At 42.7% G+C, this 26,757-nt stretch overlaps 1 protein-coding gene across 1 annotated transcript; it reads left to right on the forward strand.

Moving 5' to 3' along the window:
* FUCA2 (fucosidase, alpha-L- 2, plasma) lies at positions 1-25,162 on the forward strand. Its single transcript, XM_018573820.1, has 7 exons — positions 1-200; positions 5,558-5,745; positions 9,616-9,955; positions 10,830-11,040; positions 12,610-12,800; positions 17,539-17,644; positions 24,932-25,162. The coding sequence occupies exons 1-7, from the start codon at positions 4-6 to the stop codon at positions 25,085-25,087; spliced, it is 1,389 nt and encodes a 462-aa protein (XP_018429322.1). The 5' UTR covers positions 1-3; the 3' UTR covers positions 25,088-25,162.
* The last annotated feature ends 1,595 nt before the right edge of the window (positions 25,163-26,757 follow it).

Raw genomic sequence — 26,757 nt, forward strand, 5'->3', positions numbered from 1 at the left:
GCAATGGACGGAGCGCTCTCTCTGCAGGCTGCCGTACTACTGCTGGCCGCACACTTCGGGGCTGCTAGGGTGACGTATGAGCCCACCTGGGAGTCCCTGGACTCGAGATCCATCCCGGATTGGTTCGATGACGTCAAGTTTGGCATTTTCATCCATTGGGGGGTGTTCTCCGTCCCCAGCTTTGGCAGCGAGTGGTTCTGGTGAGCAGCTGGGTAGGGGGGTGGCGGTACGGGGGTGACAATGATGGCATGCTGCTCACTATACACACTGAATACAACAAGCGCAGGATTGGGAAATTCACAGATCAGCTTTATGCTGAAGCCAAATTCGAAATGTGTGGGTGCCAGAAGTTAAAAAAACAATGAAAATCATTTAAAAGTGCTCCAGCCTGAATTTTTTTTTTAAAGAACTCTGGGGAAAAATATTATAAACCCTTGCAGTGGTGCTACCCCTGCACTGCAAGGGTTAACTGCTTATTTTCATCTAGGTGCTAAAATAACAAAGTTATTCTCACCTGATCCTCTGAGCTAGCTGGCTGTCACAGCGCTTCCTCCAGCCTATCCCCTCACCTGCTGCAGCGATGGTATGTCCTTCAGTGTCCTCAGATCCTATACACAGTGCATAGCATGTGATGACTTGACGACCCTTAGACCACTGCAGCGGAGAGGGCTGGTCTTAAATGCGTATATACTGTGCGATTTTGGTTCGGAAATTGTACACGAACGGTCTTTTCGAACAGTTCATGTTACATCACCAATTTTTAGTTTTTAATATTGTGATCAAAATTTTTCGTTCGGTCAGGCTGAACATTTTTGGATGATGGAACGAAAATTGATGAATCAGTGGGGTTTTCGCTCGTCAAAAATCTCTACAAGAACACAGGAAATGCGCAAAAGAAAATTATTACTGTCGTTCTGTCAATTTGGTTGGCTGAAATCAACATTTGACTATGCTTGATGGGGTATGCAAGCTGTAATGGAACGAGGGACGGGGCCAGATTTGAACATTTCTGACTGAAAATCTACTAGTCTATGACCACCTTAAAAGCAAGCCAGCTCAGAGGATCAGGTGACTATCACTTTTGTATTTTCCTCCTTAAGGCCTCCTTCACACAACTAAGAGCCGGCCCGTACAGCAGGAAGGTCAGGTGCTGTGTGTGATTGTACGCAGCAGCCTGCTCTTCTCTATGGGAGTACGCGGCCGTATGGTGTATTTTGGTTTTGTGCTGTCCTAGGCAAGACTAAACCCGAGCACGCCGCCCCGCCCCCCGCCTAATCTAAATTAGTCCCACCCCTTTCTGTTTAAGACATTTTGCATAACCTGTCAGTCGCAGGATACAGCGCGCACGGTGTATCTAGATTCTGACAGGTTGCGCTATCAACATAGCGGGATGCTCAAGTTCTACCTTTTGCAATAGCCACCTTCTCCATTCCTGGCTTGACGGGCTCCCTGGTTCTGCAGCTACAATAACCATTCTCTCCTGCCATGCTGTGCTAGTCTCTAGTTCTGCAGCTGCAACACCGATCTTCTGCCTTAAAGGAGAACTATGAGGTGAGTGCTTTTCACTCACCTCATAGTTCTCCTTTTAATATGCTGGGCCCTCTAATTCTGCAGTTACCAATCTTCTGCCTCGGCCGCTGGGCCCTGTAGCTTGGCCCGCTCTAGAGACATAACCCTGCACGGAGCATTTAGGCTGCACTTCCACGGACTCACCACCACGGAGGTGCCGATGAGCAGGATGACCATCTGGATCTCAGCCCTGGGGTCCAGCGGAAGCTCCTCCGCTGCCTAAAGTCAGAGATTTTGGTGCTAGTTTCCCAGGGAGGTCCGACGCACGAACTGCCAGTGCATCCGGACGAAAGTCACACACACCAATACATTGCACAGCATGTTGACCAGGAACAGGAAAGAGCTGCAGCCGGCATATATGTTGGAGTAGGCGGCATAGGTGGACACGTTGGTCCCCCAGTCAAAGAAGCACCAGGTCCAGGAGTACTGGCAGTAATTTATGAATCATTTTATAATATAATATTTTTTTTTCTCTTACCTAACTGGTTTGGGGGCAGCATTTTTTGGCGCCCCCGTGGAAAGTGCCGCTCTAGGCAAATGCCTAGTTTGCCTTGCAGTAGATACACCCCTGCGTACACTCACTTGAACCGCACATCATGCAGGTGCAGATGTACGTGCTTGGACGCAGACAGGATCCATTCTGTTTGCCTACGAGTACGGACACACCAGCGTACGGCCGCGTACTCCCATACAGCACCTGTCCGTCCCGGGAACGCCCCGATACGGCCATGCACGCCGCATGGATCTGTATGGGCTGGCTCTTAGCTGTGTGAGTGAGGTCTTTACCAAAACGAGCAGTTAACTCTTGCAGTGAAGGGGTAGCCCCACTACAGGGGTTTATAATATATCTCCCTGGAGTTCTGCTTTAAGGCCAAAACCACCCTCCCCTCTCTGAAGCCCCCATTGCTATTTTTAAATAATAAACAGTATACATACCTTAACATTCAACTGAACTTTCAGTTTAAGGGCTTGTTCAATAACAAAAGACTGCAGCATATGGCTGGAGAAGAATGGGACGAAAAGGGGTTTTAAGTTTATAAAGAGAGGCCTTCAATTCAAACAGTAATACTTTATTACCAACGTTAAAAAGGTAAAACATATAAAAAACTGAAATAGGCCCATCTAGCCTGTATATAGTCCACCATTCGGTAGGTACACAGCAATACAATCATCATACAGTTCTCATAATGATGATTGTATTGCTGTGAACCTATCACATAGTGGACTATATACTAGATGGGGCTATTTCAGTATTTATGTGTTTTACCTTTTTAACGTTGGTAATAAAGTATTACTGTTTGAATTGAAGGCCTCTATGCCTTAAAAACCCCTTTTCCTCCTTTTCTTCTCCAGGTATATGCTGCAGTCCTTTGTTATTTTTCAGTCTATGTGGGGTGTGGCATAGAGGCCTTCCTCTCCTGAACATTCGTGCTAAACGTAAAGTACAAATAAACCCTTTAGTTTACTTAAGGGCTTGTTCATACCAGAGGCGTTGTCTCAACACAAGGACACAGAGAAAAAAAATGTTTTCAATGTGCCCTGTTCACACGGTATACTGTAGGCAAACGCGGCAAAAACACATAGCACCACATCTGCAGATCCGCACCTGATCCGGACCTGAAACTCATGTGAACAGGCCCTAAAAGCAACATGGCTTCATGCAGTGTTCAGTGACACACCACAGCACATCCTGAGTTAAATGATGTCATTTTGTGACACTTCAATACAGTGAAAAAAAAAGTAAACGCTCAAACATCTAAATCCCATTGTATTCAATGGGTCTGGTTCACACCTTGGCGTATTTCAGCCCGTCCCTAACGCGCTACAAAACGGCCCACGCCTGAAAAGGTACTTTGGGCCGTTTTTGTTGCGCGTTTCCATTGGGATACAGCCAAGTAGCCCTCGGAAATGCGCGTTTGTCGCGCATTTTTTTTACCGCGAATCGCGGTAAAAAAATGCGCGACAACCGCGCATATGCAATACGCCTAGGTGTGAACCAGGCCTTAATCAGCTAAATACATTGCAGGTGCATCACAAGAAAAGATGTATAAAGTCTTGGGTGCCCATACACCTTACAATTATCTGCAGATTTTCTGTGGTCAGATGGAAAAAGTGCAACAGATTGGCCCAGGTGGAGTTTTCTGCTTGTTTTTTGCACGTTTTTTTAGCACGTTTTTTCGTTCAGTGAAACACGCGTTTGTATACCTCCCTGGCGGTATGATTTTTAAAAAAAAAATTCCTTTATTTTCTCTATCTTTTTTTTAACTTTCAAATTTCAAGCCGGTTCCGCCCCCCTGCGACGCAGACGCTTGCAAGGGACGGAACCCGGAAGACGGCAGCGGCCGGAGGACACAGCGGGGATCGCGGACAAGGTAAGACCTACGCTGTATTCCCGAGTGTGGCTCGGGGGTACCGATTTGTTAACCCCGAGCCACAATCGGAAATAACAATGGATACGCATTGAAATACGCTCCAAAGAAGCTCCTGTACTTGTTTGGGCATAGGGCGTTTTTCAGCGCGTTTCCACGGGCTGAAATACGCCCAGGTGGGAACAATGCCCACAGAAAAGTATGGGATTTCACTTGCTGAGCGTTTTTCAGTGCTTCGATCAGCGCTGAAAAACACCCAGGTGTGAACCCAGCCTAAGGACTTGTACACACCACCCCGCACACTAAAACGGTTGTGTAGGCTGGGGTCCAAAGTGTAGCGGTGGTGTTGTTATAATGCAAAGTATGTTTTTTTTTAAACTTTATTAAAATGTCACAAAAGGACACTTCATTCACATCTATGTGGTTTCAGATGGGCACCTCAGGTGAGCTGTGGTTCATTGTGCAAAAATGCAACATACTGCATTCTTGCAGTCTGCATTTGTACGCAGTGCAGCCCACATGAAGGCAACATTGTGCTGTGGACATGGCATATAGAAAACAATTGTTTTCAGTGTGCCCCGGTTTCGAGCTTGTGTTGATCTGTGAGATAGAAGCAGCTCAACTAAACTGATGGGAACAAGCCAGTTACAGTTTTTGTGGTTTTGTAAAGCAGACACAGCCTGAGGAGAAATGCCTGACCCCTATAAAGGATCCTTTACTGACTGCTATAGCCCCATCTCAGCAGGTGGCAGTGTCAGACCTCTGCAGAGAGACCACTGCTTCTGCACAGAGAGTAAACCTGGCCATACACCTCTAGATTTTCAATCGGAAATTTTCTTTGCTGCCAAGAACCCTCTTTCGATTCTAGCTCAGATAGCCCGTTAAGCACAGACCAATGTCGATTTCAATAATCGTTCATTAGCAACACTAACTCACCGAATGTTGTAACGCACTTCCTGTCCTAGACTTATAACAATCACTCACTGCACTGAATCAGTGGAGGAGCAGCACTGTCAACTTGGGCTGCTTTCCTGATTTGCACCACAATCACCGTCTCCTCATCGTTATAGTACAGGGCGGAGGTGTTTTGTAGTTCACAGAAGATAAGCTGATGACATTGTTTTAGATATCATTTCAGTGCACATGAGGACACTGTAATTCTGTCAAGGTCAACAGGTATTTTCTGTACTTGCTGAAAATGTTCTTAGCCTGATAGAATTAAATGAATGCAGCCAGCACATCTAAGGACTGGTAAGCTGTAATATACTATTGATTTAAATGGACTAAAATGAAAGGTCCTTGTTGACAATATATGCTTCCTTCAGGACCTGTTCGCACCATGTCTTTGTGGAAACGCACACATTGCTCTACGCTTTACTGCGTTGATGTGATGCAGTGCCATTTAATTGAAGGACACCCCAATGCACCTAATGATGGACCATTTGCACCATTGCATGAACCACTTTCAGCAGAGCACCACATTGTAGTGCCATGCATTGTGCTGCAACACACATCTGTCGGGGCTGTTAAATGGCATCTCTATTTTGTATGCGGTTATCTAACCAAGCATGTCTGAATTTTCAGTACAATAAGTATTTTTTGCTTTTGATCTGTTTTAGGTGGTATTGGCAGGGAAGAAAGTTGCAGTCTTATGTTGATTTTATGGATAAAAATTATCCACCTGGCTTCCATTATGAAGACTTTGGGCCCCAGTTCACAGCAGAGTTTTATGATCCAAAGCAGTGGGCAAACATATTAAAGGCATCAGGAGCGAAGTATGTTGTTCTTACTTCAAAACACCATGAAGGTAATATTGTTTCTTATTATTCATCAATATTGACAATGTGCCAACATACAGTATTTTCTATACACCTACAGTGACATTTTTGTCATACATATTTATTGTATACAATTCTAGCTCTTAAAATATTAAAGTGACATTAAAGGCAAACATTTTTTTCCCTCCCCCCAATGTAAATGTTAGCACTTACCTTAAATGATGTCTCTTTTTCCGATCTTCCTCTTCTTTCCCCATGTTTTCATCTGTCCCTCCAGCGGTGTGACGTCACTCCGATCCAGCGCTGACTGCTCTGTCTCTCCGATCCAGCGGTGTCTGCAGGCGGGTGCACGCATCCATAGACTTACCTTGCGTCTCTGCTCGTCTCCCGGCCGAGAATCGGAACTGCGCATGCGCCCGCCCCAAGATCCTTTGCGGCCGTACGAGCAGTTCCTGATTCTCGGCGCGGGAACGAGCGGCGATAACGAGGTAAGTTTAAAAGGATTTTAAGCGTTTTTTTTTTACACTTCTTGCCTATATCTACTGCATGCTAGCAGTAGATATAGACAAAAACAACCGGAGGGTTTAGAACCCCTTTAAGGTTTCTTGTTTGTTTCTGTCTTAAAGAGGAACTGAACTCTAGAAGCTGTGCCGAAATGCAGACAGAGGGCAAAGGACTGGTCACCTTCATTGTCTGGTCTCCCAGCAGCTGATCTTTCCCCATTACTGACTAACAGTACCTTGCTGTGCACTGTATCTCTGTGTTTTGTTCTCCCCATAGTAAAAAGATATACAAAAGCAGGTTACTGCAGCTTAAGAAGGGGAAATGTGCAGGTCAGACCCACCTGTATATGAACTTAGAAGCATCTCAAACTGATTTTAAATGCAAGGCAATTACACCTGACAGCATACTGCATATCTCTAAACTTGGGCTATTTAATTCAGAGCCCTCTAAGACAGGCGGTCCGATCAGGTTCGCCTGTCAGTTTTTCAGGCCGATCTGATTTATACTTAAAACAATAGTATAATCGCTACACACCCTCCTAATAAAGTGCAAAAAAATATATAACATGTGAATAAATGAGTAATAATTATAAATATAATTGTGTAACTAATAGGGATGTCCCGATACCTATGCTAGCATTGGTATCGGAACCGATACAGGGCATTTTGACAAGTACTTGTACTTGTCAAAATGCCCCAATGCATAGCGCCGATGCTTGTGCTGTTTTTTTTTTTTTTTTCTGTACATTCAGTCATGTGCCTCACGAGGTGCCGAATGCTTTTCCTCACATCTGAGGACGTCGTCGGCACTGAGCGGAGGAGCGTCGCGTCACTGCTGTGGGCGCTACTCCAGGTGGGGTCCTAATGTAGGTGGCCGGCGACTGCCCAGAGGACCCCACCTGGAGCGCCACCCACAGCAGTGATGCCGACAACGTGTGAGGAAAAGAATTCGGCATCTCGTAAGGAACCTCCATTGAACAGGCAACGGTAAGCCTGTTATTACAGCGTATCATCGTCTGTTATTCTATTCCTATTTTGTTGACAAAGTACAGTGCGGTCTCGCTTTTGTAAAATTCTCATTAATGTGACATTGCAAGATATCATTATTTGTCAGAATGCCAGAGGTAGCCAGCCGGCTTTTACGTCTCCATAGAGCTAGGTAAAATATTGAAGAAGTATTATAAGAACCGTTTCAAAAATGTTTGTATAAATGAGAAATTATAATAATCTGTATTTTAGAAAGCAGAATTATATTGGCAATTAGTGAGGAACAAGTAATTCATTGTGCCAGCAGCTTGCCAATCTGAGTTGAGTTGGGTTTAAAATTTGCAAACCTATTATTATTATTATTATTATTAATAGTGTTAATAACAATATATAATTCCTCTCCTCCTGATAGACACCAGTCTGGCGGAGAAGCCATATGGGCTGATTTAATCATAGCAAAAAGGGCTGCAGCAATAGATTTATAATGATCACTTGCTAACATGAATGGGTTAAATGATCCGTAGTACAACTACATGTTATGTACTATGGATCATGATTTAACCTATTCATGTTAGCAGGGGATAATTGTAACTCTATTTCTGCAGTGTACTGGACATGTGTGCTGTATATGTACTATAGATCATGATTTAACCTATTCATGTTAGCAGTGAAGAATTGTGAGCGCCTCCCACAAGATGAGCACCGAGACGCGATGCAGCGATCCTGCCCAGCGCCAACTACGAGAGGCACCACGTGAGGCAACAGGGATCGGAGTGAAACTGTGAGTGAGGGAAGCTTGGACGGGGCTGGCTGTAAATCTATTGCTATAGTGTACTGGATGTGTGTACTGTATATGTAGTACATGTATACAGCACACACCTCCACTACATTACAGCAATAGATTTACAATTCAGCCCTGCTAACATGAATAGGTTAAATCATGATCCATAGTACATAACATGTAGTTGTACTATGGATCATTTTAAAGTCACCTGTCCCTTTAAGAAAAAGTATCGGTAATTGGTATCGGCAAGTACATGAGGGGAAGTACTTGGTCTTGAAAAAGTGGTATTGGGACATCCCTAGTAACTAATAAAGGTGATTAGATGACAGTTCATTGAGCAAAAAGTCCAATCTTTAAACGTGAAAAAATCCGTGAAGAAATAGGAAGAAAAAATTCATCTAGATCCAATACAAGTGAAGAAAATACCGGTGTCAAAATATCCCAAAAATATATAGTGTGTGCTCTTCGTGTATTCCAACACACCCCCCCAGTGATTGCACACTCACCACAATCTCTGGCTGCCAGAAACAGCCTTCACAGCATTTAAGGAAAAAGCTCTCCAGGTCCTTCCTCCTTCAGGGCCTGTTCACACGACGTCCTTTTTGTGTGCTGCCCGGATCCGTACGCTGCTGCACTCAAAATGCATCCCAATGTATCCCTATGTGTTTTATGGGCTACAGTTCTGACGTGCGCAGTCCGTTCAGCTTACGACAGAAAAAATACTGCACTGCACATTTTGTCCGGTCCGGAAACGCATGAACGCGGACAAAACGGAACGGAAACGCAATGCAGCTAAGGAAAAAAAAATGGTATTCTTGCTCCACTTATTATGATGTTATCAACGATAGACAATCCTCCATCTGTAGCGTTTTATCTCCAATGTTCATTCATCTGATTTTATAGTCCATTGTTAGTCTATAGGCAGCCAGATCTAAATGGACATGTGTCCAGGTACATCTAATTACCCCCGACTCCGGCCAGATCCGGAAAACCAAATGGAACAGAGTTGGGGTAATTTGATGTAAACGGACACATTTCCACTTACTTCTGACTCCCTATAGTCCTAACATGGGTCCAGTAAAATTTTCCACTTACTTCTGACTCACCTTAGTCCTAACATGGGTCCAGTAAAATCAATTTCTCCTCCATTGCAAGATGAAGGAAAAAAAACTGGACAAATACAGATGTCACAATGGTGACATCCTTTCCGAAATATTCCGGTGATCCATGCCCAGATTCCCTGCTGCAAGATATGAGACCAGATCTATAAAGGTGCCTCTCCATTTTGGTACATTGTAATGTGTAAAAAAAAATTGTGCTTGTTGCAATTATGGCAAAATAACCACCATAGGGATGTATTGTAGCATATGTAAAATGTGCCTGAATTGCATAAAGACACTGCACTCTCACCATAAAGATTTGGTAATCCATAACAATGTGCATATCAGATGTAGACATTCCATACCCCAAGACATTCCAAACCCCAAGACATTCCAAACCCCAAGAGGGAAGACAAAAGCAATTCTACATTGATTCATATCATACACATGTAAAATGATTTCATTTTACCCAGTGATAATGCTGGCTTTGGTAATAGTCATTTACAAGCATTTATATCCTCTTAGGTTACACTTTATGGGGCTCTAAGTATTCATGGAATTGGAATTCTGTGGATGTAGGATCAAAGCGGGATCTTGTTGGGGAACTGGCCGAGGCCATCAGGAATGCCACAGACTTACATTTTGGACTCTATCACTCTCTATTTGAATGGTTCAACCCCCTCTTCATTTCTGATAAAGACAATTCTTTTAAGACACGCACTTTTCCAAACACTAAGTCCTTGCCTGAACTGTATGAAATTGTGATGAAATACAAGCCGGAAATCCTGTGGTCAGATGGAGATGGTAATGCCCCAGACACATACTGGAACAGTACTGGATTTTTGGCTTGGCTCTATAATGAAAGGTATGATGACTATTATTTAAAACATATAGTGCATTATTGTTATGTGAGTTCAAAGAGCCTGTGTGACAGGGTGACAATGTAGGAGCACAATTGGGAGACAGGAAGAGGAAGTATCATAAAAGGTATTGTTAATGGCAGCTGCAGATATACTGTTTAACATACGGCAAATTACTTTTGAAATTATATTTATAAGGTAACGCTCATATGATTGGGTTTACATCTACATTTCTCTTGCTATCACATCTATCAGTACCTATGCATAGAGGCTCTTTACTGGACCTTCTCATGTCATAGCTCTCTGGCATTTACTAGATGGTAAACTCTGTGGGAAAAATCCACTTTACACACTGTACTCCCACTTTTCCTTCCTTTGTCCCACCTTTCCCCATTGTCCAAAATCATTTATTTTTAGCCAATAGAAAAAAAAATAGTTCAATTTTTTTTTCTCATGGCACACCTTGCTAGCATTTACTACATAGCAGTGAGTTTTCTGGTGAGTCTGTCTTGATAAAATTACATTATTACCAGCCTCTGTGTAGAGGTCTTGGTGATTGGCTGTTCAGGCCTGAGCACTGGAGCTTGGGATAATGGGGAGAAGATCATTTGCTTCCTGCATACCGTAAGCACAGAGTAGGCAAGTAGCAGTGGGCAGGGGAAACGAGCCTTCAATAGTACCTGTCACTTTGCCCTGATTGGGCAAAGTAACATTCTTTTGAAAGAACAACTCCAGGCATCCAGAATAATCACATCAGTCACTGAATATTGGAGAGTGTGTAGGCTGCAATACACAATATCATGTTCACTGTGGCTGATTATTCTATGTTGTGACTGCAGAACATTTCTTAACCATATTTATTTTATTTAAATAATGCAGCCCAGTTGGAGACATCGTTGTAACTAATGACCGATGGGGACAAGACTGCATTTGTAAACATGGCGGCTTTTACACATGTAGTGACCGTTACAGTCCTGGGCATCTGCTACCTCACAAATGGGAGAACTGCATGACCATTGACAAACGATCCTGGGGATATAGGAGGAATGCTTTAATTTCTGAAATGCTGACTATTGAAGAGCTGGTACAGGTGGGTTGTCACAAATATCTGTGGGGTCAGATTACAAAAATGATGTTAGCACATTTGTTTTTAATTGATATTTTCTTATTGGTATTATTTTGGTAGTTCTTCACTAAAGAAACATTTAAAGATTGAAAGCCTTTACTTCTCCTCAGCTGTTATGTATCACCAATTCAAATGACTTCTTTTCTGCTTCACTCAATGGATGTGTTATGGAAGCTAGCAATATTTTTGGGAGCCAAAGAAGATATATTTTCCTACAAAAAAACACTTAAAAGAGAACTATGAGGTAAGTGTTTTTCCCCATAGTCCTCTTAGGGGTCACGGGAGGACATATACTAGCGTCTTCCCGTGACACAAAGCTCAGTATATCGCGAGCTACGGCTCGATGTATACTGAGAACGCCGCAGCTGGGACGGATCCCGACATTACTGTCGAGATCCACCCAGCTGCGTGAGTGACAACTGGCTCTGCCTATCTAGAGGCAGAACCAGCTGTACCTGCCCCCTCCCCCGTCCGTTCCGCCAGTCAGCGCTGGAGGAGCGGGGTAATCCCTGCAGGGAGCCGTGACTGACAGTCACTGCTCTTTGCAGGGACATGATCGATAAGTGAGCGAGCGGCAGTATGTGTTCTCTCACTTCCTAATCTATTGAGCCGACGTGTGACAGTTTCATTGTCACACGTTGGCTCGAACTATGAGGCTGAGTGATTTTCCCTCACCTCATAGTTCTCCTTTTAAATATCGATACTATAGCCAAGTTAAAGCATGACAGCATACAGTAAGGAAAATACTGCATGTGTTAGAAATTTGTTAACATAGGTTAATCTTTGTTACATAAACGAACTGTAGGTGCTCGTTCACACCTATAGCAGTGACTTTTCAGCAACTAAACAACGCCACAGTAAATTTTAGAAAGTATTAGAGAAGGGTTAGAACCCATGCTATGTCATTCACTCATTTTTGGATGTCACCAGAACAGGAAGTGAGGGGCAATCGTTCAATAGTTACACCTGTCCTGGTGAAAGCTGTCAGAAGGAGATTCTGTTTTACTTTCTGTTGTGTCTCCAAGACACAAAGTGAAGGGAAACCTCACCACCAGAACACAGCAGGAAAAAAAAAATATAACAACAACTGACAAAACATTCCCTGCTCCACCCAAAACTAAGTTTGGGCTCTAGATTAACTTTACTTTAAAGCCACATTTGAACATTCAGTGTTTTCTACTGCAATAGCAATAGAGGCGTTCAAACTCACTGAGCCAGAGGAGCTTGCAATCTAATATGTCCAACACAGTAATAAAGCACACACATATACTCTTGGTGTATGTGGTATAGCCACCTAACCTACTTGTAATGAGGAGTTAACCTGGAGCCAGAATAAGAAACCTATGTAAAAGAGGGAAAACCAACAGGTAGATAGTGTCCCTTCTGGCAACTGAACCCAACAGTTTTGTTAATATATTTTTCAGCTTCAGATTTGAAACGCTGTATTTCCTAATATAGTTTTTTGTGTTGCCATCCATGTGGCACTGTAGTACACTATACTGGCGTTTAATAACTGTTTTTCTCACTTTCTAGGAGTTAGTTGAAACTGTATCATGTGGTGGGAATCTGCTGATGAACATTGGTCCTACACATGATGGTCGAATCCCTGTAGTATTCGAGGAGCGCTTGAGTCAGATGGGTAAATGGCTTGAAGTAAATGGAGAATCTATTTACAGCACAAAGCCTTGGAGAGCACAAAATGATTCAGTGACTCCAGCAGTCTGGTGAGAATGAGAATACAAAATAGATCTGTAGAACAAATCTGTTATGTGAAAAAGGAAGTATATCCCATGAAACTGTTGACTCGCCGTATTTGAACAGGCAAACATTGGATTTTCATTCAAACAGTGCCTACAGATAAATATGATATACTTGAATAAAAAGCTCAAGGAAAAATTGCCTTTTTAATCATTTATTTAACAAAATATCTATAGGTGCAATGGTGTAATGTGATAAAGGTAGTACATCCTTGGCCTCAGAAGCTGGTATTGCCCCCTTCAGCAGAAATTACTCATTAGAAGCATTTTGAACAACTGCCCACCAGTTTTTGATGACTCCTCCATGCAAAATTCATTCAGTTGCACAATGTTTGTGGGTTTCCTTGCCGAGGTGCCGAGGTTTCTGCCGAGGTTTCAACTGCATACTTCCTAAAGGTGCCCATACACCTTACAACCATCGCAAAACTTTTGTCTTGCGATGGTTGTAAGCTAATTAAAAGCTCGTACGATCTGCCCATCTCGGACAGGCAGATCGTACTTGCGATTATTGAAAGCCCGCCCCGCTGACCGCAATGCTGAACGGGCCGCGTGCACACACCACTAACGCGCCGAGAATCATACGATTCTCGGCGGGTTTTCTAGCATGCTTCTTCGACAAAAGACGTGCGACCGTACAGTAGAAACGGTCGCACGCCTCCAATACACCTTGCGATTATCGTACAATCGTGGGATTTCCAGCGATTATCGTACGATAATCGCAAGGTGTATGGGCACCTTAAGGAGGTTCTAATCCCTGGCACCAAATCTGGAACACCTGATTCTAATTTTCAAGGCTATGAAATAGTGGTAATTGTAGGGTTGTACTTCAAGGTGACAAATCTGCATTGTTCATTTAAATGACGAGCATGAATACATCATGTAAATTTTACCTGCAATTTGTTCAAGCATACCACTTTTATCTGTAGGCAATGTTTGAATGAACATTTAAGGTTTGCTGGTTCAAATATGTTGAAGTAGTAAACAATTGCATAGGGTGTACTTGCTTTTATATTTGTACAGTGAAAACAGTAGTGCATATCCTCCTGCTTTTTTTTTTTCCCAAACTGATCCTCTTTTTTTCCTTTAGCTAAAAAACTGACCAGCGCACTGGATAAAATTGTATTCACACAACATGTAAAATATACCAGGTTTAGGTTTTCTACATTCCTTCCTTTTTTTTTTTAGTTTATTGAGTTCTGCATTATACAGCATACTTTAAATTAGAACTGAAGCCCAAACTTTTGTTATAAGTTTGGACAGAGGAATGGAGGGTTATAACCCCTGCCAGCTTTTTTTGCCATTACTGTCCTATTGGGGGAATTTCCTTTCACTTCCTGTCTGATAGCCACAACAGAAGGTAAGAGAAAATCTCTCTAAATTGAGCAAAATCCTTGGTGGGCAGCAGGGTCACCAGATCGCAGCAGTAGGTGTCCCCATTGGAAGATTTCTCCTCTGTTCCTGTTCTGGTAACAATTTGGGACTTTCTTTCACTTTTAGCGATACCAGCCACCAGGACAAACGGAGAGGGCAAATCTCCTACACAAACAGCAGTTAAAACTTGACACATATTCTAATCCATCTCCACTCTATCCAAATCAGAAAAAAAAAAGTTTGACTTCAGTACACTTTAATACATAGGATAATAGGATTTTTGACTTGCCATAAAAATCCACTTTGTAGAGTGTGCTTTTGTGAAAGTGTGCTTTCACAAAAGGTGGTTCCTTTTCCTTAAGACCATAAGCTTGTAAGATGACCGGTATGAGACACCTAGAAATAGTGGCGCGACAAGCTGGTTTCTCTGTATGGCGACCATCGGGAATGGCAATAAGACTTCTTAATGGGAGCTTTGGTTAAGAGGTAAACCTGCACAGCACAATCTACATCTAGGCAATGGAGAGATTTCCTGCTGGTAAACTGGAGCTGGACAGAGAGATGTAACAACATTGTCCTGGTTTAGGTGAAAGGCCAAAAGCACCTTAGATGGGAAGGAGGGTCTAGGCCTCAACCCTACCTAGTACTTATGTGAGACCAGGGTTCTTTACAGGACAAAGCTGCTAGCTCAGACACATGCCTTACAGAGCTGGTAACAACAAGGAATGGTAAGGCTCTGATCACTCATTTGTATCCCATTGCAGTGCATTAGCACATCTGTGTTATATTTTATTGCAGCCCATTCATTCTTTTTTTTTAACACAAAGCATTGCAACACATGGATTGTGCATTGTAGTGCTCTGTGCTTCAGGCCCGTTGGCACTTACTGTAGTTGTGTGTTGGGGTGCCATTCTAATGAATTCAGGTTGCATTAATAAGTTCTGTAAACAGGCTTTTTCATCAAGGAAGTAAACTAAAAGTTTGCATGAAAAGCAGCCTCACGCTCCACCTGCTGGCTCAAAACATGCAAAATACTAATGTGCAATATTTCATATTTACCTCACAAAAAGAAAAAAAGATTGCTTCACATTTAATTTTTTTAGTCTGGACTATAAAAACTAAAAGTATGTACAAAACCACTATACATTCCATGTAAGCAACAGTAACACCAAAACTATATCTTTTACTACGTGACTCCTAGGGCACAGCTATAATATGGAAAATAAACTACCTTCTTATTCAGACTCTGTAAAATGTTATGTGTATTTGATGTGAATAAATGCTTTTTTACTGCCTAATGCTAGGATCCCATAGTATACACAGACAAATCTATAATACCGGGCTTTAAAGGAGAACTATGGGGTTAAGTCTTTTCCCCATATTTCTCCTTAGGGTAACGGGAGGACACAAACTAGCGTCCTCCCGTTACCCTAAGCTCAGTATACAGCGAGCTGTAGCTCGTGGTATACTGAGACTCCGCAGCTGGAGCGGATCCCGACAATTGTGCTGGGATCCGCCCAGCTGCGTGACTGACAGCTGGCTCTGCCTATCTAGAGGCAGAGCCAGCTGTACCCGCCCCCTCCCCCGTCCGTTCCGCCAGTCAGTGCTGGCGGATCGGAGCGGCAGAGAGCCGTGACAGGATCGAGAGGTGAGCGAACGCCGGTATGTGTTCGCTCACCTCCTGATCTACTGAGCCGACCTGTGACAGTCTCATTGTCACAGGTCGGCTGGAACTATGAGGTGAGTGAAAAGCACTCACCTCATAGTTCTCCTTTTTAAGCACTGTAAAATTATTCACATGCACACTTTAGATTTTTTTACCGTTTGTATGGAACTTTTATAGGTCCTTTTGTAGGATCGTTTCTGAAATAGCAATTGTTCAAACTAGTCAAATTAATCCTTAGTTTTATTTTCCAAGCACAGGCTAGAAATTAGAAATAAGAGGCTATTTGGTTGTTTTGAAAATAGAGATGCATGAACAGCAACTGCGATAATTCCCATTTGTATGTTACTGCTTCTGTTTTATTTCCTCCACATTGTAGTGAAAATGCAGCAGTGGTTTGGGCTACTGCTGCATGAGAAATATAGCCATTTATAAAATGCTGTACATGTTCATATATCTTTATTTCAGGTGGTAGGGGGTAATGTACTAAAGTTTCACGTTCTAAGACAGATACCTGGTAAATAAGGTCCATTGCATTGTCAACAACCCAGTTATTATGGTTTGTGCTTTTGTCTCTCATCTCACCCACAATAACCTTTCTGCCGCTACAGAGGGGTAGTAGCAGTTTGTATCCTAACGAAATATTCAAACCCAGTTCACTGTAAGTAAAGTACCCCAAAGCTTTACTGCTACCATAGGTTCTGATGACCTCTTTATGCATTCAAAAGTCCATTGCGCAACATGAAAGGAGTGTAATTTGATTAGGGTGAAGTTATTGTGTTGAGAAGTAGTGTAATTTGATTTGGGTGAAGTTAGTATGTTGAAGTGTGTTGTTTTTATTAATGCATGTTTGCTATATTTCAATTATCATTATCTGACATTTTTAGGTGTTGAAGTGTGAAGATGGAAGGAGTATTGCATAGTTAACAAATTATTGCTGAAAAAAAACAAAAACTTAACCCAAAGGACATTTATCCTGATTTGGAGAACACTTCACAACTTATAACAAGAGTGTTTATTGAAACAGATTAAAGCTTATGTTTTAACTAATAATATTTTAAGCTGGAAAGACGTGTGTAAAATGGGCCCCTGCTTAGCTCACCCAGCAAAAGTTCCCATTTCCAAACTCTACCACACGCTTGTATACTGCATTCTTGACAGCTAGATAAAGAGATAACCTAGATCAGTGGTTAACATCTAGGCAACTCCTGGGAATGTCTCAAAGTGTACAAGTGAATTACTCAGAGGCTGCCATTCATTTATTAAGACCACTTCAGCAGTTTTTAAAGGGTATCACCAGAGCCCATACTCCCACATCCAGGATTGCAGACTCTCTCAGCAGCTTCCCTACTAGAAAAACTGTCTAAAATCCTGTTAAGATATCATTAATTAGCCAGATTTTGTTACCCTTTAACAGTGCAGAATCCCTCGCTTACCAGGAGAGTCAGTGCTTCCAGACATGGAGAATGAACTCCGGGAGTAGTTTTAGTGAACGCATAAAAAAATAAAAATAAAATTCTAGTATACAAACTATGAGGTTTCTTTCTCAAAAAAGTTGCGGACCACTGATCAAAATAGTAGCTACGTTAACCTCTTGCCGTCCGCCCGTAGTAGAAAAACGGACGGACGGCACTGCTGATACACGGGATTAAAACAAATTGTAACCAACAGGTATACATGCAAACCCAAAGAACAAGCTGTGTTTGCTGTATTCTTGAAATGGCCCACCAACTGCAATATTGTACTAGGAGAACCCAAGACTTCGGAACTGACAGAGGTTAGTGGCTTGTTTACACAAATGTATATGTGGCTCTTACACATTCTATTTTTTTGTTATTTGAAAACATTAGCTACAGTGTCTATAAAAAGTATTCACCCCCTTGGAAGTTTTCATGTTTTGTCTTAGAAGATAGAATCGTAGTTGATTCACACTAATCCGCCATAACTTTATGACCACCCACCTAATATTGAGTCATTCCCCCTTTTTGCTGTCAAAACAGCCCTGACCCGCTGAAGAATGTACTCCCACTAGACCTCTGATGATATGCTGTCTGTAGCAGATCCTTTAAGTCCTGGAAATTGTGAGGTGGGGCCTCCATGGATTGGACTTGTTTTTCCAGCACATCCCACAGAAGCGCAATTGGATTGAGATCTGGAGAATTTGGAGGCCAAGTCAATACCTCAAACTCATTGCTGTGTTCCTCAAACCTTTCTTGAACCATTTTTGCAGTGTGGCAGGGTGCATTATTGTGCTGAAAGAGGCCACTGCCATCAGGGAACACAGTTTCCATGAAGGTGTGCACCTGGTCAGCAACAATGTTTAGGTAGGGGGTACATGACCAGGTAATATCCACATGAATGGCAGAACATTGCCCAAAGCATCACACTGCCTCCGCTGCCTTGCTTTGTTCCCATAGTGCATCCTGGAGCCATCTCTTCGCAAGGTAAGTGACACATATACACCCAGCCATCCACATGATGTTAACGAAAACATGATCAATCAGACCAGGTCACCTTCTTCCATTGCAGCAAGGTCCAGTTCTGATGCTCACGTGCACATTGAAGGTGCTTTTGACATTAGACACGTGTCGGCATAGCCACCCTGACTAGCCCTATATGCAACAAACTGCGATGCACTGTGTGTTCAGACACCTTTCTATCAAAACCAGCAATAACTTTTTTTCAACACTTTGAGCTACAGTAGCTCTTCTATCGGATCTTGCTACAAGGTCCAGTCTTTGCTCCCCATGTGCATCAGTGAGCCTTGGTTGCCCATGACCCTGTCACTGGTTCACCGGTTTTCTTTCCTTGGACCACTTTTGGTGGGTCGTACCCACTGCAGACCGGGAACATCCCACAAGAGGTACAGTTTTTGAGTTGCTCTGACCGAATCATCTCGCCATAATAATTAGACTCTTGTCAAAGTCGCCCAAACTCCTACACTTGCCCATTTTTTTCTGCTTCCAACACAAACTTCAGGGACAAAATGTTCACTTGCTGGTCAAATGTCCCACCCACTTCCACACTGATGGGGCCATGAGTAGTATTGTGGAAATCTGTGGTGATTGCACTTTTTATGTGTTGCAGATACGTCTGCTTTTAAGTGGAGAGGTGAGCGCGGCCTGACTACTGAAGAATCTTTTGTATTTGCCTATTTATGTTTATATATTAATTGTTAATTGCTTGTAATGGTATTCAGGATAAAAACTGCAAACACAGTGTCAGTTTGTAATACTGCATTTCCTGCCTTGTTGAGTAATTTTTCTAACAAAATCTGCATTTTTTTTCTACCATGGAGATTTTTTGATTTTGTTTAGACAGACTTCTGTAGGGGTAAAAAGCGTTGCATTTCTCCTTCGCCTGTGCATTCTGAGGATGAAATGCCTGACTTTTCTGGAACTGTCAGAAGGTGAATTAATATCTTCTGATGGGGTCGGGCTTGCTCAGGCTGATTTTCAGTCATCTGCAATTTCTCAGCATCAGAAACGATTTCCTTTTTAATTGAGGCTGTACTGCTTTCTTCTTTCAATTTAGAGAATTATGCTGTTGTTTCTCCTGTTACTGTTTCCAGTCTGGATATGCATAAACCTGAGCATGTCTTCAAGGTTTTTCTCTTCATCCTATATTTGATTGGTTTCTTCAAAAAATCTGGATAAACAGTTTCTGGTTCATAGACTATTTAAGTCCCCGTATCCTTTTCTGGAAGATTTTATTAAAAATGGGCTACTCTCCCTGAAGTTGATCCTCCAATCTCTCATCTTAGCAAGGTGTTGGCTATTCCTTTTGATGATGCTCCTCCATTTAAGGATTCTGCTGACAAAAAATTTGTTAACTGGTTCTGCTCTTCAACCATTATTAGCGAATTTCTCAGACTTTAGCCACTTGGACAGGCTTTCTTAATGCTGATCAGGCGACTGCTGGAGTTGATCTACATTTTATTGATTGCATTTATCAGATAACTGTCGCTTATCACTTCATGTGTGATGCGTTTCATTTTGCTCGTCATCTGTTATCTTGAGTATCTGTATCTTCCATTCAAATTCGCAGAGCTATCTGGTTTAACCCTGCCACCGACATATGGCATACAGCAGAAAACAACTGTCTCCAGCTGGCCACATCAGTATGCCATACGTTGGTGGCATTCATAAGCTTTAGCGACCATGAGGTTATATCAGAACGGTTCCCCTCAACAGTCCCCTTTAAATTATTAGCTGTCATCAACTGCTGACGAGCCGGCATCTGCAGCCTCTCCTTCCTGCCTGAAGCCACTCCAGGCTGGTATGTTTCTCCTCCGATCCCCACTGCTCTCCCCTGTCTGTATTGGCTGAGGCAGCGGGGATCCGAGGAGAAATGGCCGGTGGGTGGAGGAGGGAGCCCAAAGTACAGGATGGCTGAGCGGTGAGGAGATCAGAGCCGCCGGCAGTCAAATCCTGGATCGCAGGTGGCTCTGACATCTGTGCGTGGTCGAGCGGGTCAGATGGATGAGTAGGAGGATCGGTAAAGATGTGTAATATTTACTGATCCTCTGTGCAGCGCAAACACTGGAGTGAACATCTGATCACTCCAATGTTTGTAAACAACTGGGGACACGTAGTAATATGTGCCCCCAGTTATGAATGAACAGGAAGGGCTTTACATTACTTCCTGTTCATTCATGAGTTTCTCAATGGGTGGAAGCCTCAGTATAGAGGATTCTACCCATTCATAAGCTTGATGAAAGATTTTACTATCACCAGTTAGGAATGGGAAGCCTCTGTACTGAGTGCTTTCCATTAACAGAGTGCTGAGGCTGCAGAAAAAGAGATTGAGGACTCTGTGTCCTCAATTTCTTCTATTTCAAAAATGAAATGTCAGGGGTTTGTTTAGACCCCAGATATTACCTTGAAGCCCCCCCAAAAGTAAAATAAATAAAACACAAACCCCCCCAACACACACAATATAAAAGTGCACCATATTGTGGTCTAGCCATGCGCTGCGTTATTAGAACGCATCACAGTGCTTGATTTTTTTTTTTCTTTTTAAAATACCATTCATTTAACATTGGAAAGCAAAAATGGTGACCCATTGCTGTGTGTTGTGATATGCTGTGTTGCAATTAAATATATGGCTGTATCATTTTATCACAACACAAACACCAACACAGTGCACAAACAATTTGTAACAAACGTCACTTATGTACAGTTTTGCGTTCCTTAATTTTTTTTTAACGTTTTGCAAAAGGCGCAATGTAAACATTACAAATATTTGTTATTAACTTAATACAGTTTTCTCTTTTAGATTGTCGGAAAAGTATTTTTTGTGCACTGATATTGATTTATCAATTGAATTGTGTATTTTTATCGGTTTAATATTGATTTGATAAACATTTGCGCAATTATCGCAGGGCCTACAAATTTAGTAGCACTATCTTTTTATTCTTATGTGCTTTCAGAAAATATATGGTTTGGGGGGTCTTTAACAAACGCTAGCAACGCAGCAGTAGAATGTCATAACAATGGGAAAAATTGCAAAAATGGTTTGGCCAGCTGAGGTGTAAAGCTTTCCAGAGGGCTTGGCAGCCAAAGGGTTAAGTGATAGCCGGTGGAACCCCAATGTAAAAAGGGACTTTTGCGTTTACCATTTGTAGATAATAATTTTGGAGATTTGCTGTATTAGATTATCAAGCAGGTTAAGGGAGGTAAAAATTAACACTTTACCTCAGATGCGGAATAATAAGGATCAGCACCATAAACCTGCTCCTTCTCTGTCTTTTTGTTCTTCCAAACAAGGTTTCTGCTCCCAATCTCAAAAGACATCTGACAATTCCAAGTCTTTTGGACCCTCTAGATGTCCTTGGCATCCAAAAACTTCAGAAAAGCCACATTGACATGAAGGTGCGCCACCACCTTTTTAATCTCAGGTGGGGGGACTTCTGATGGAATTTGCGGAAACTTTGGAAGCTCAAATTTCAATTGCTTGGGTCTGACAGGTGATTTCCACTGGTTATAAAATAGTTTAATTTTCCTCCTCGGTTCTTTGCATCTTGACTTCCCATGTCTCAATGGCATTAGATAGACCTTTTCTGTACAGTTCATGGTCTATTACACTCTCATACTCTCTGGACACTTTGGCTCCCCTTAGTATACACAGACTTAGACCACGTCCACTACAACCGTGGCAAACAAAAGAAACCAGACATCTAAAAACACATAGCCGCGCTCTTGAACGACTGTGGCGGAAACTGGGGCTGTGTGGCTCTTAGGAGAGGGGGAGTTGTGCGGTTCTTAAGCGAACTGTGCCGCTCTCGGGGGAGGGCAGCTGTGGCTCTGTAAATAAGATGTCAGACTGTCCCGAATCGCCGCCTCGGCTGGTCATGCTCAGGCAGCGGCAGCCTCCTAACAGGCAAATTAGACAGCCGCTCGCTGGGGCCTCACTGGGTCCTAGCAAGGAACAAGTGGCTGTTTAATATGCCTGTTAGCAGGCTCCCTCTGCCTGATTGCGACCGTCCCGGATCGCATACCGTGGCGGCGATCCGGGAGGGTCCGACTTTTTCTTAGAGGTGGCCCGAACCTGGGCTCGCGTGCCAGCCAAGAGGGCCCCGCGTGCCCTCTCTGGCACGCGTGCCATAGGTTCGCCACCACTGCTCTAGGGGTCTCCCTGGGCTCTGTCCTTGGAACCCTTCTCTTCTCTATCTACACCTCTTCCCTTGGTCAGTTCATAACCTCACATGGCTTCCAATACCATCTCTATGCCGATGACACTCAAATACTTTATATCTTTCTACCCCTCCACTCACCCGCTCAGTGTCCTTGCATTTCACCAATCTACTAACTGACATATCTGTCTGGATGTCACAACACTTCTTAAAACTCAACCTTTCAAAACCTGAGTTCATGATATTTCCTCCCCCCCATGCACCTTCCCCCAACTTTTCCCTTGAGATTGATAACAACCCTCCCCTATGCCAAGGTGCTAGGTGTCATCCTTGACTCAGACCTCACCTTTCTCCCCCACATCCAATCACTATCCAAATCCTGCCGCCTTCACCTTCGTAACATCTCCAAAATACACCCTCATCCTCACCAATGAAACCACAAAACTACTCATCCACTCACTTATCATCTCTTGTCTTGACTATTGCAACTCCCTCCTCATTGGCCTACCTCTACACAGGCTATGCCCCTTCAGTCTATCATGAATGCTGCTGCTAGACTCATTCACCTAACCAACTGCTCATTGTCTGCAACCCCCCTCTGCCAATCCCTACACTGGCTTTCAATAGCCCAAAGGATAAAATTCAAAATATTAACAATGACTTACAAAGCCATCTACAATGCTGCCCCCGGCTATATCTCAAAGTTTGTCTCAAAGTATCACCCTAACCGTCCCCTCTGCTCTTCAAAAGACCTTCTGCTTTCCAGGGCCCTCGTCAACTCCTCCCATGCTCGCCTCCAGAACTTCACTAGAGGCTCCCATGCTCTGGAACGCTTTACCCCAACCTGTCCGTCTATCTCCCACTCTAACTGCCTTCAGGTAATACCTTAGGACTCATCTCTTCAGGGAAGCCTATCCCACCTTAACCTAACCACTCAACCATCACATTCTCAAACAATTCATCCCCACACAGCTACCTCCTCATGTATCACTTCCCCCTCCATTTTAGATTGTAAGCTATAAATATATGCAGAGTGTTTTTGAACATGCAGCTCCCGATTGATAACACAGGTAACAGAGCACTTCTTGCCTTGGATATCGCAAAAGCGTTTGACAGCGTGGAATGGCGATATCTTTAGGCGGTCCTGACTGCCTTTTGGCTGCGGTCCCAAGTTTTGCAGCTGGGTTCGTTTGTTATACCACCACCCCTCTGCTAGAATAAAAATCAACGATTCCCTGTCTGCTGCCTTCAAGTTGCAACGAGGCACCAGGCAGGGCTGTTCTCTGTCCCCATTACTGTTTGCCCTTGCTATTGAGCCCCTGGCGGTATTGATTCGGCAGTCTTCAGGCGTTACGGGCTTTAAGAGGGGCATTCTGGAAGAAAAGATTGTGTTGTATGCAGATGACACCCTCTTATTTCTAGCCGATACACAGACCTCCCTCTCTAATGTCATGTCCCTTCTATCTACTTTTGCCACATTTTCGGGCCTTGTTGTCAATTGGGAGGAGTCCAACCTGCTTCCTCTGGACCCCCTGCATACGCCTTTGGCCCGAGTTATCTCATCTGCAGGTCCAGTCGGCTATTACCTATTTGGGCATACAGATAACTGCCTCTCCCCTTGACTACATTACTCTGAATCTACACCCCCTTCTGGCGAAATTTAGATCTCCACATACCTCATGGGCCAAATTACTGCTATCAGTGGCGGGAAGGGTGAATTTAATTAAAATGATTTGGTTACCCCAACTATTGTATATCATTCACAACTCTCCCCTTTCGCCTAGTTGGCGGTATCTTCAGGGATCTTGTCTGGAAGATGAAATCTTCCAGGTTACGTCTCGCCCAAAGGCCAAAAGCTTCCGGCGGGCTTGCATTGCCTAACCCATGGCTTTATTTTATAACCTCTCAACTGCAACATTTTTCGGCTTGGGCGCATACGGACCATCCTTCACAGTCCTTCTCTCCTTCTGCATTTGTTTAAAGGTCTTAACCCTCTGTGTTATCTGGATAGTGATATGTATACTAAAAGACACTCTGCACTCCCTACTGTACGATTGATGGGCCAGGTCTGGGACTCCGCCAAGCTCATATGAAGAATGGAGAAGGCTGGGCCTTGTCAAAAGGAGGATAGCTATGGACCTGCCAATTAATATACAACAGGCCCAATTATATGTGGGGCCTATAGCTGTTTAGCTGAGTGTTTTAGGGAATAAAAGGCTTTATTTTACATGGGTAGCATTGCCCAGTGTTTGATATCTACTTACTGGCCATAACTACCATGCTTGTATTGTAAAGTCCTAGTGTGATTTGAAAATCACATAGAATATAAATTTGTAAGACAAACAAGCCATTGTTTGGTCATTTATTCATTTCCCTTGATAAACTAGGATTGTTCTGGCAAACTAACAAAAACACGCTGTTCTTTTCCAGGTGTACATGGTAGGATATGAAGGAAAACTTAAATGGACAGCACTTGGAGAGAAAGGAATGGTTATCTCATTACCCAGACTTGGACCTGCAACTCCACCTTGGGGATGGGCTGTCAAGATATCTAAACTTAATGAGATTGTTGTAAAAGCCACATAGTTGTGGACATAGCAGGGAGAACTGTACATTTTTATACTGGTAAAAAAATATACTGTATTGGTACAGCTACAACTCGGATTAAAAAACTCAAATAATTTTTTTTTACGATAATGCAGCAGTGCTCTTTGTTTTTTCTACTTTGGTTTTTCTACTTTATGCTCATACTAAACACTACTTTGTCAAATTAATAAAATGCACTGTAAAAGAAAAAAGTGTGAAGTTATATTTATAAAAAGGTAACTTTTAAATACTAACTGAATCAGTGCTGTCATGCAGTTTGTTTAAAATAGTCAAACGGTGCTATTTGGAAGTGTTTCTTCTGACTTCATCCATTAGGTGATCTGCAATTTCAAGATGCCTCCTCTTTTGACACACTCATGATGATTAAACTTTGGCTGGTTTTCTCAGAGAATCATTGGCACGAATGGGAGTGGGAGACTTATTTTTATCCAAAGTGATGGCATTATATACACACCCGAATGCAAGGGTTATAGTTAATGGGGAATTATCTGCCTCTTTCCCAATAAATAATGGCACCTGTCAGGGATGCCCTCTCTCACCCTTATTATATGTTATAGTAATGGAACAACTAGCGGCAACTATAAGGAAAAATCCCTCGATTTACAGGTGTACCCACTCCAACACAACAACATAAAGTGGCACTTTATGCGGATGACTTGCTTCTCTTAATAACTTCTCCAATAATATCGATACCTAATATTCTTAAAGAACTGAAGAGCTATGGGGAATTTCCAAATAAACCTCTCTAAATCTGAACTCTTAAATATATCCTTAACTGACAAAGTAATAACTAATATAAAGAATAATTACCCATTTATATGACAGGCTAAATATATTGTATATCTGGGGGTTAACATCCCGAAAGAACTTAACACACTGTATGTTATTAATTTTAGAGACTGGATAGACAATATTTTTGCCCAATTCCATTCATGGAACAGTTTAAGAATGTCTTGGTTAGGGAGAATAAATGTTTTAAAAATGGATATCCTCCCAAAAATATTATATAGACTCCAGACAATTCCTATTCTTCTGCCAGAATTTTTTTTCCAGGAAATAAAAATCGGCAGCAATGAAATTTGTCTGGGCAAACAAAACCCCTAGAATAAGTGCAAAAGTTCTGATGAGATCAAAACAGAGAGGAGGTTTGGGAATCCCAGACTTCGCACTCTACCATAAAGCAATTTTGATATCCAGAATATTGGACTGGATTCATAGGGGTCAAGACAAAATGGTAGTAAAATTGGAAGCCGATCTTTCCCTGGTACCATTGAGGAATCTTCCTTGGCTATCAGTGGAATGCAGGCCACAGGTATCTACACTGCCTCTCTTGCTAAAAGTAGTATTACAAACATGGGGCAAGTCTGTAACCAAATATAATCTCTCATCTAGGCCTGGACCCTTGACTCCCATCTTGGGTAACCCACAATTTCCACCAGGTATGCAAGCAATGACATTATTAAATAGGGAGAATACTCTACATATACAGGTGTGGCAAGTGTTAGAACCAGGCAGAGAGGAGCTAAAAAGGAACTTAAGACCAGAAAGACAGACCAATGGGAAGACATGGATGGAGGCAGTTCAGATATTAGACTATATTAAACATCTTAGGACATGCAAAACTCTTAAGACATTTACTACATTCGAGA

Source organism: Nanorana parkeri, unplaced genomic scaffold, assembly GCF_000935625.1.
Source record: "Nanorana parkeri isolate BGI_ZX_2015 unplaced genomic scaffold, ASM93562v1 scaffold2555, whole genome shotgun sequence".
Lineage (NCBI taxonomy): Eukaryota > Metazoa > Chordata > Amphibia > Anura > Dicroglossidae > Nanorana > Nanorana parkeri.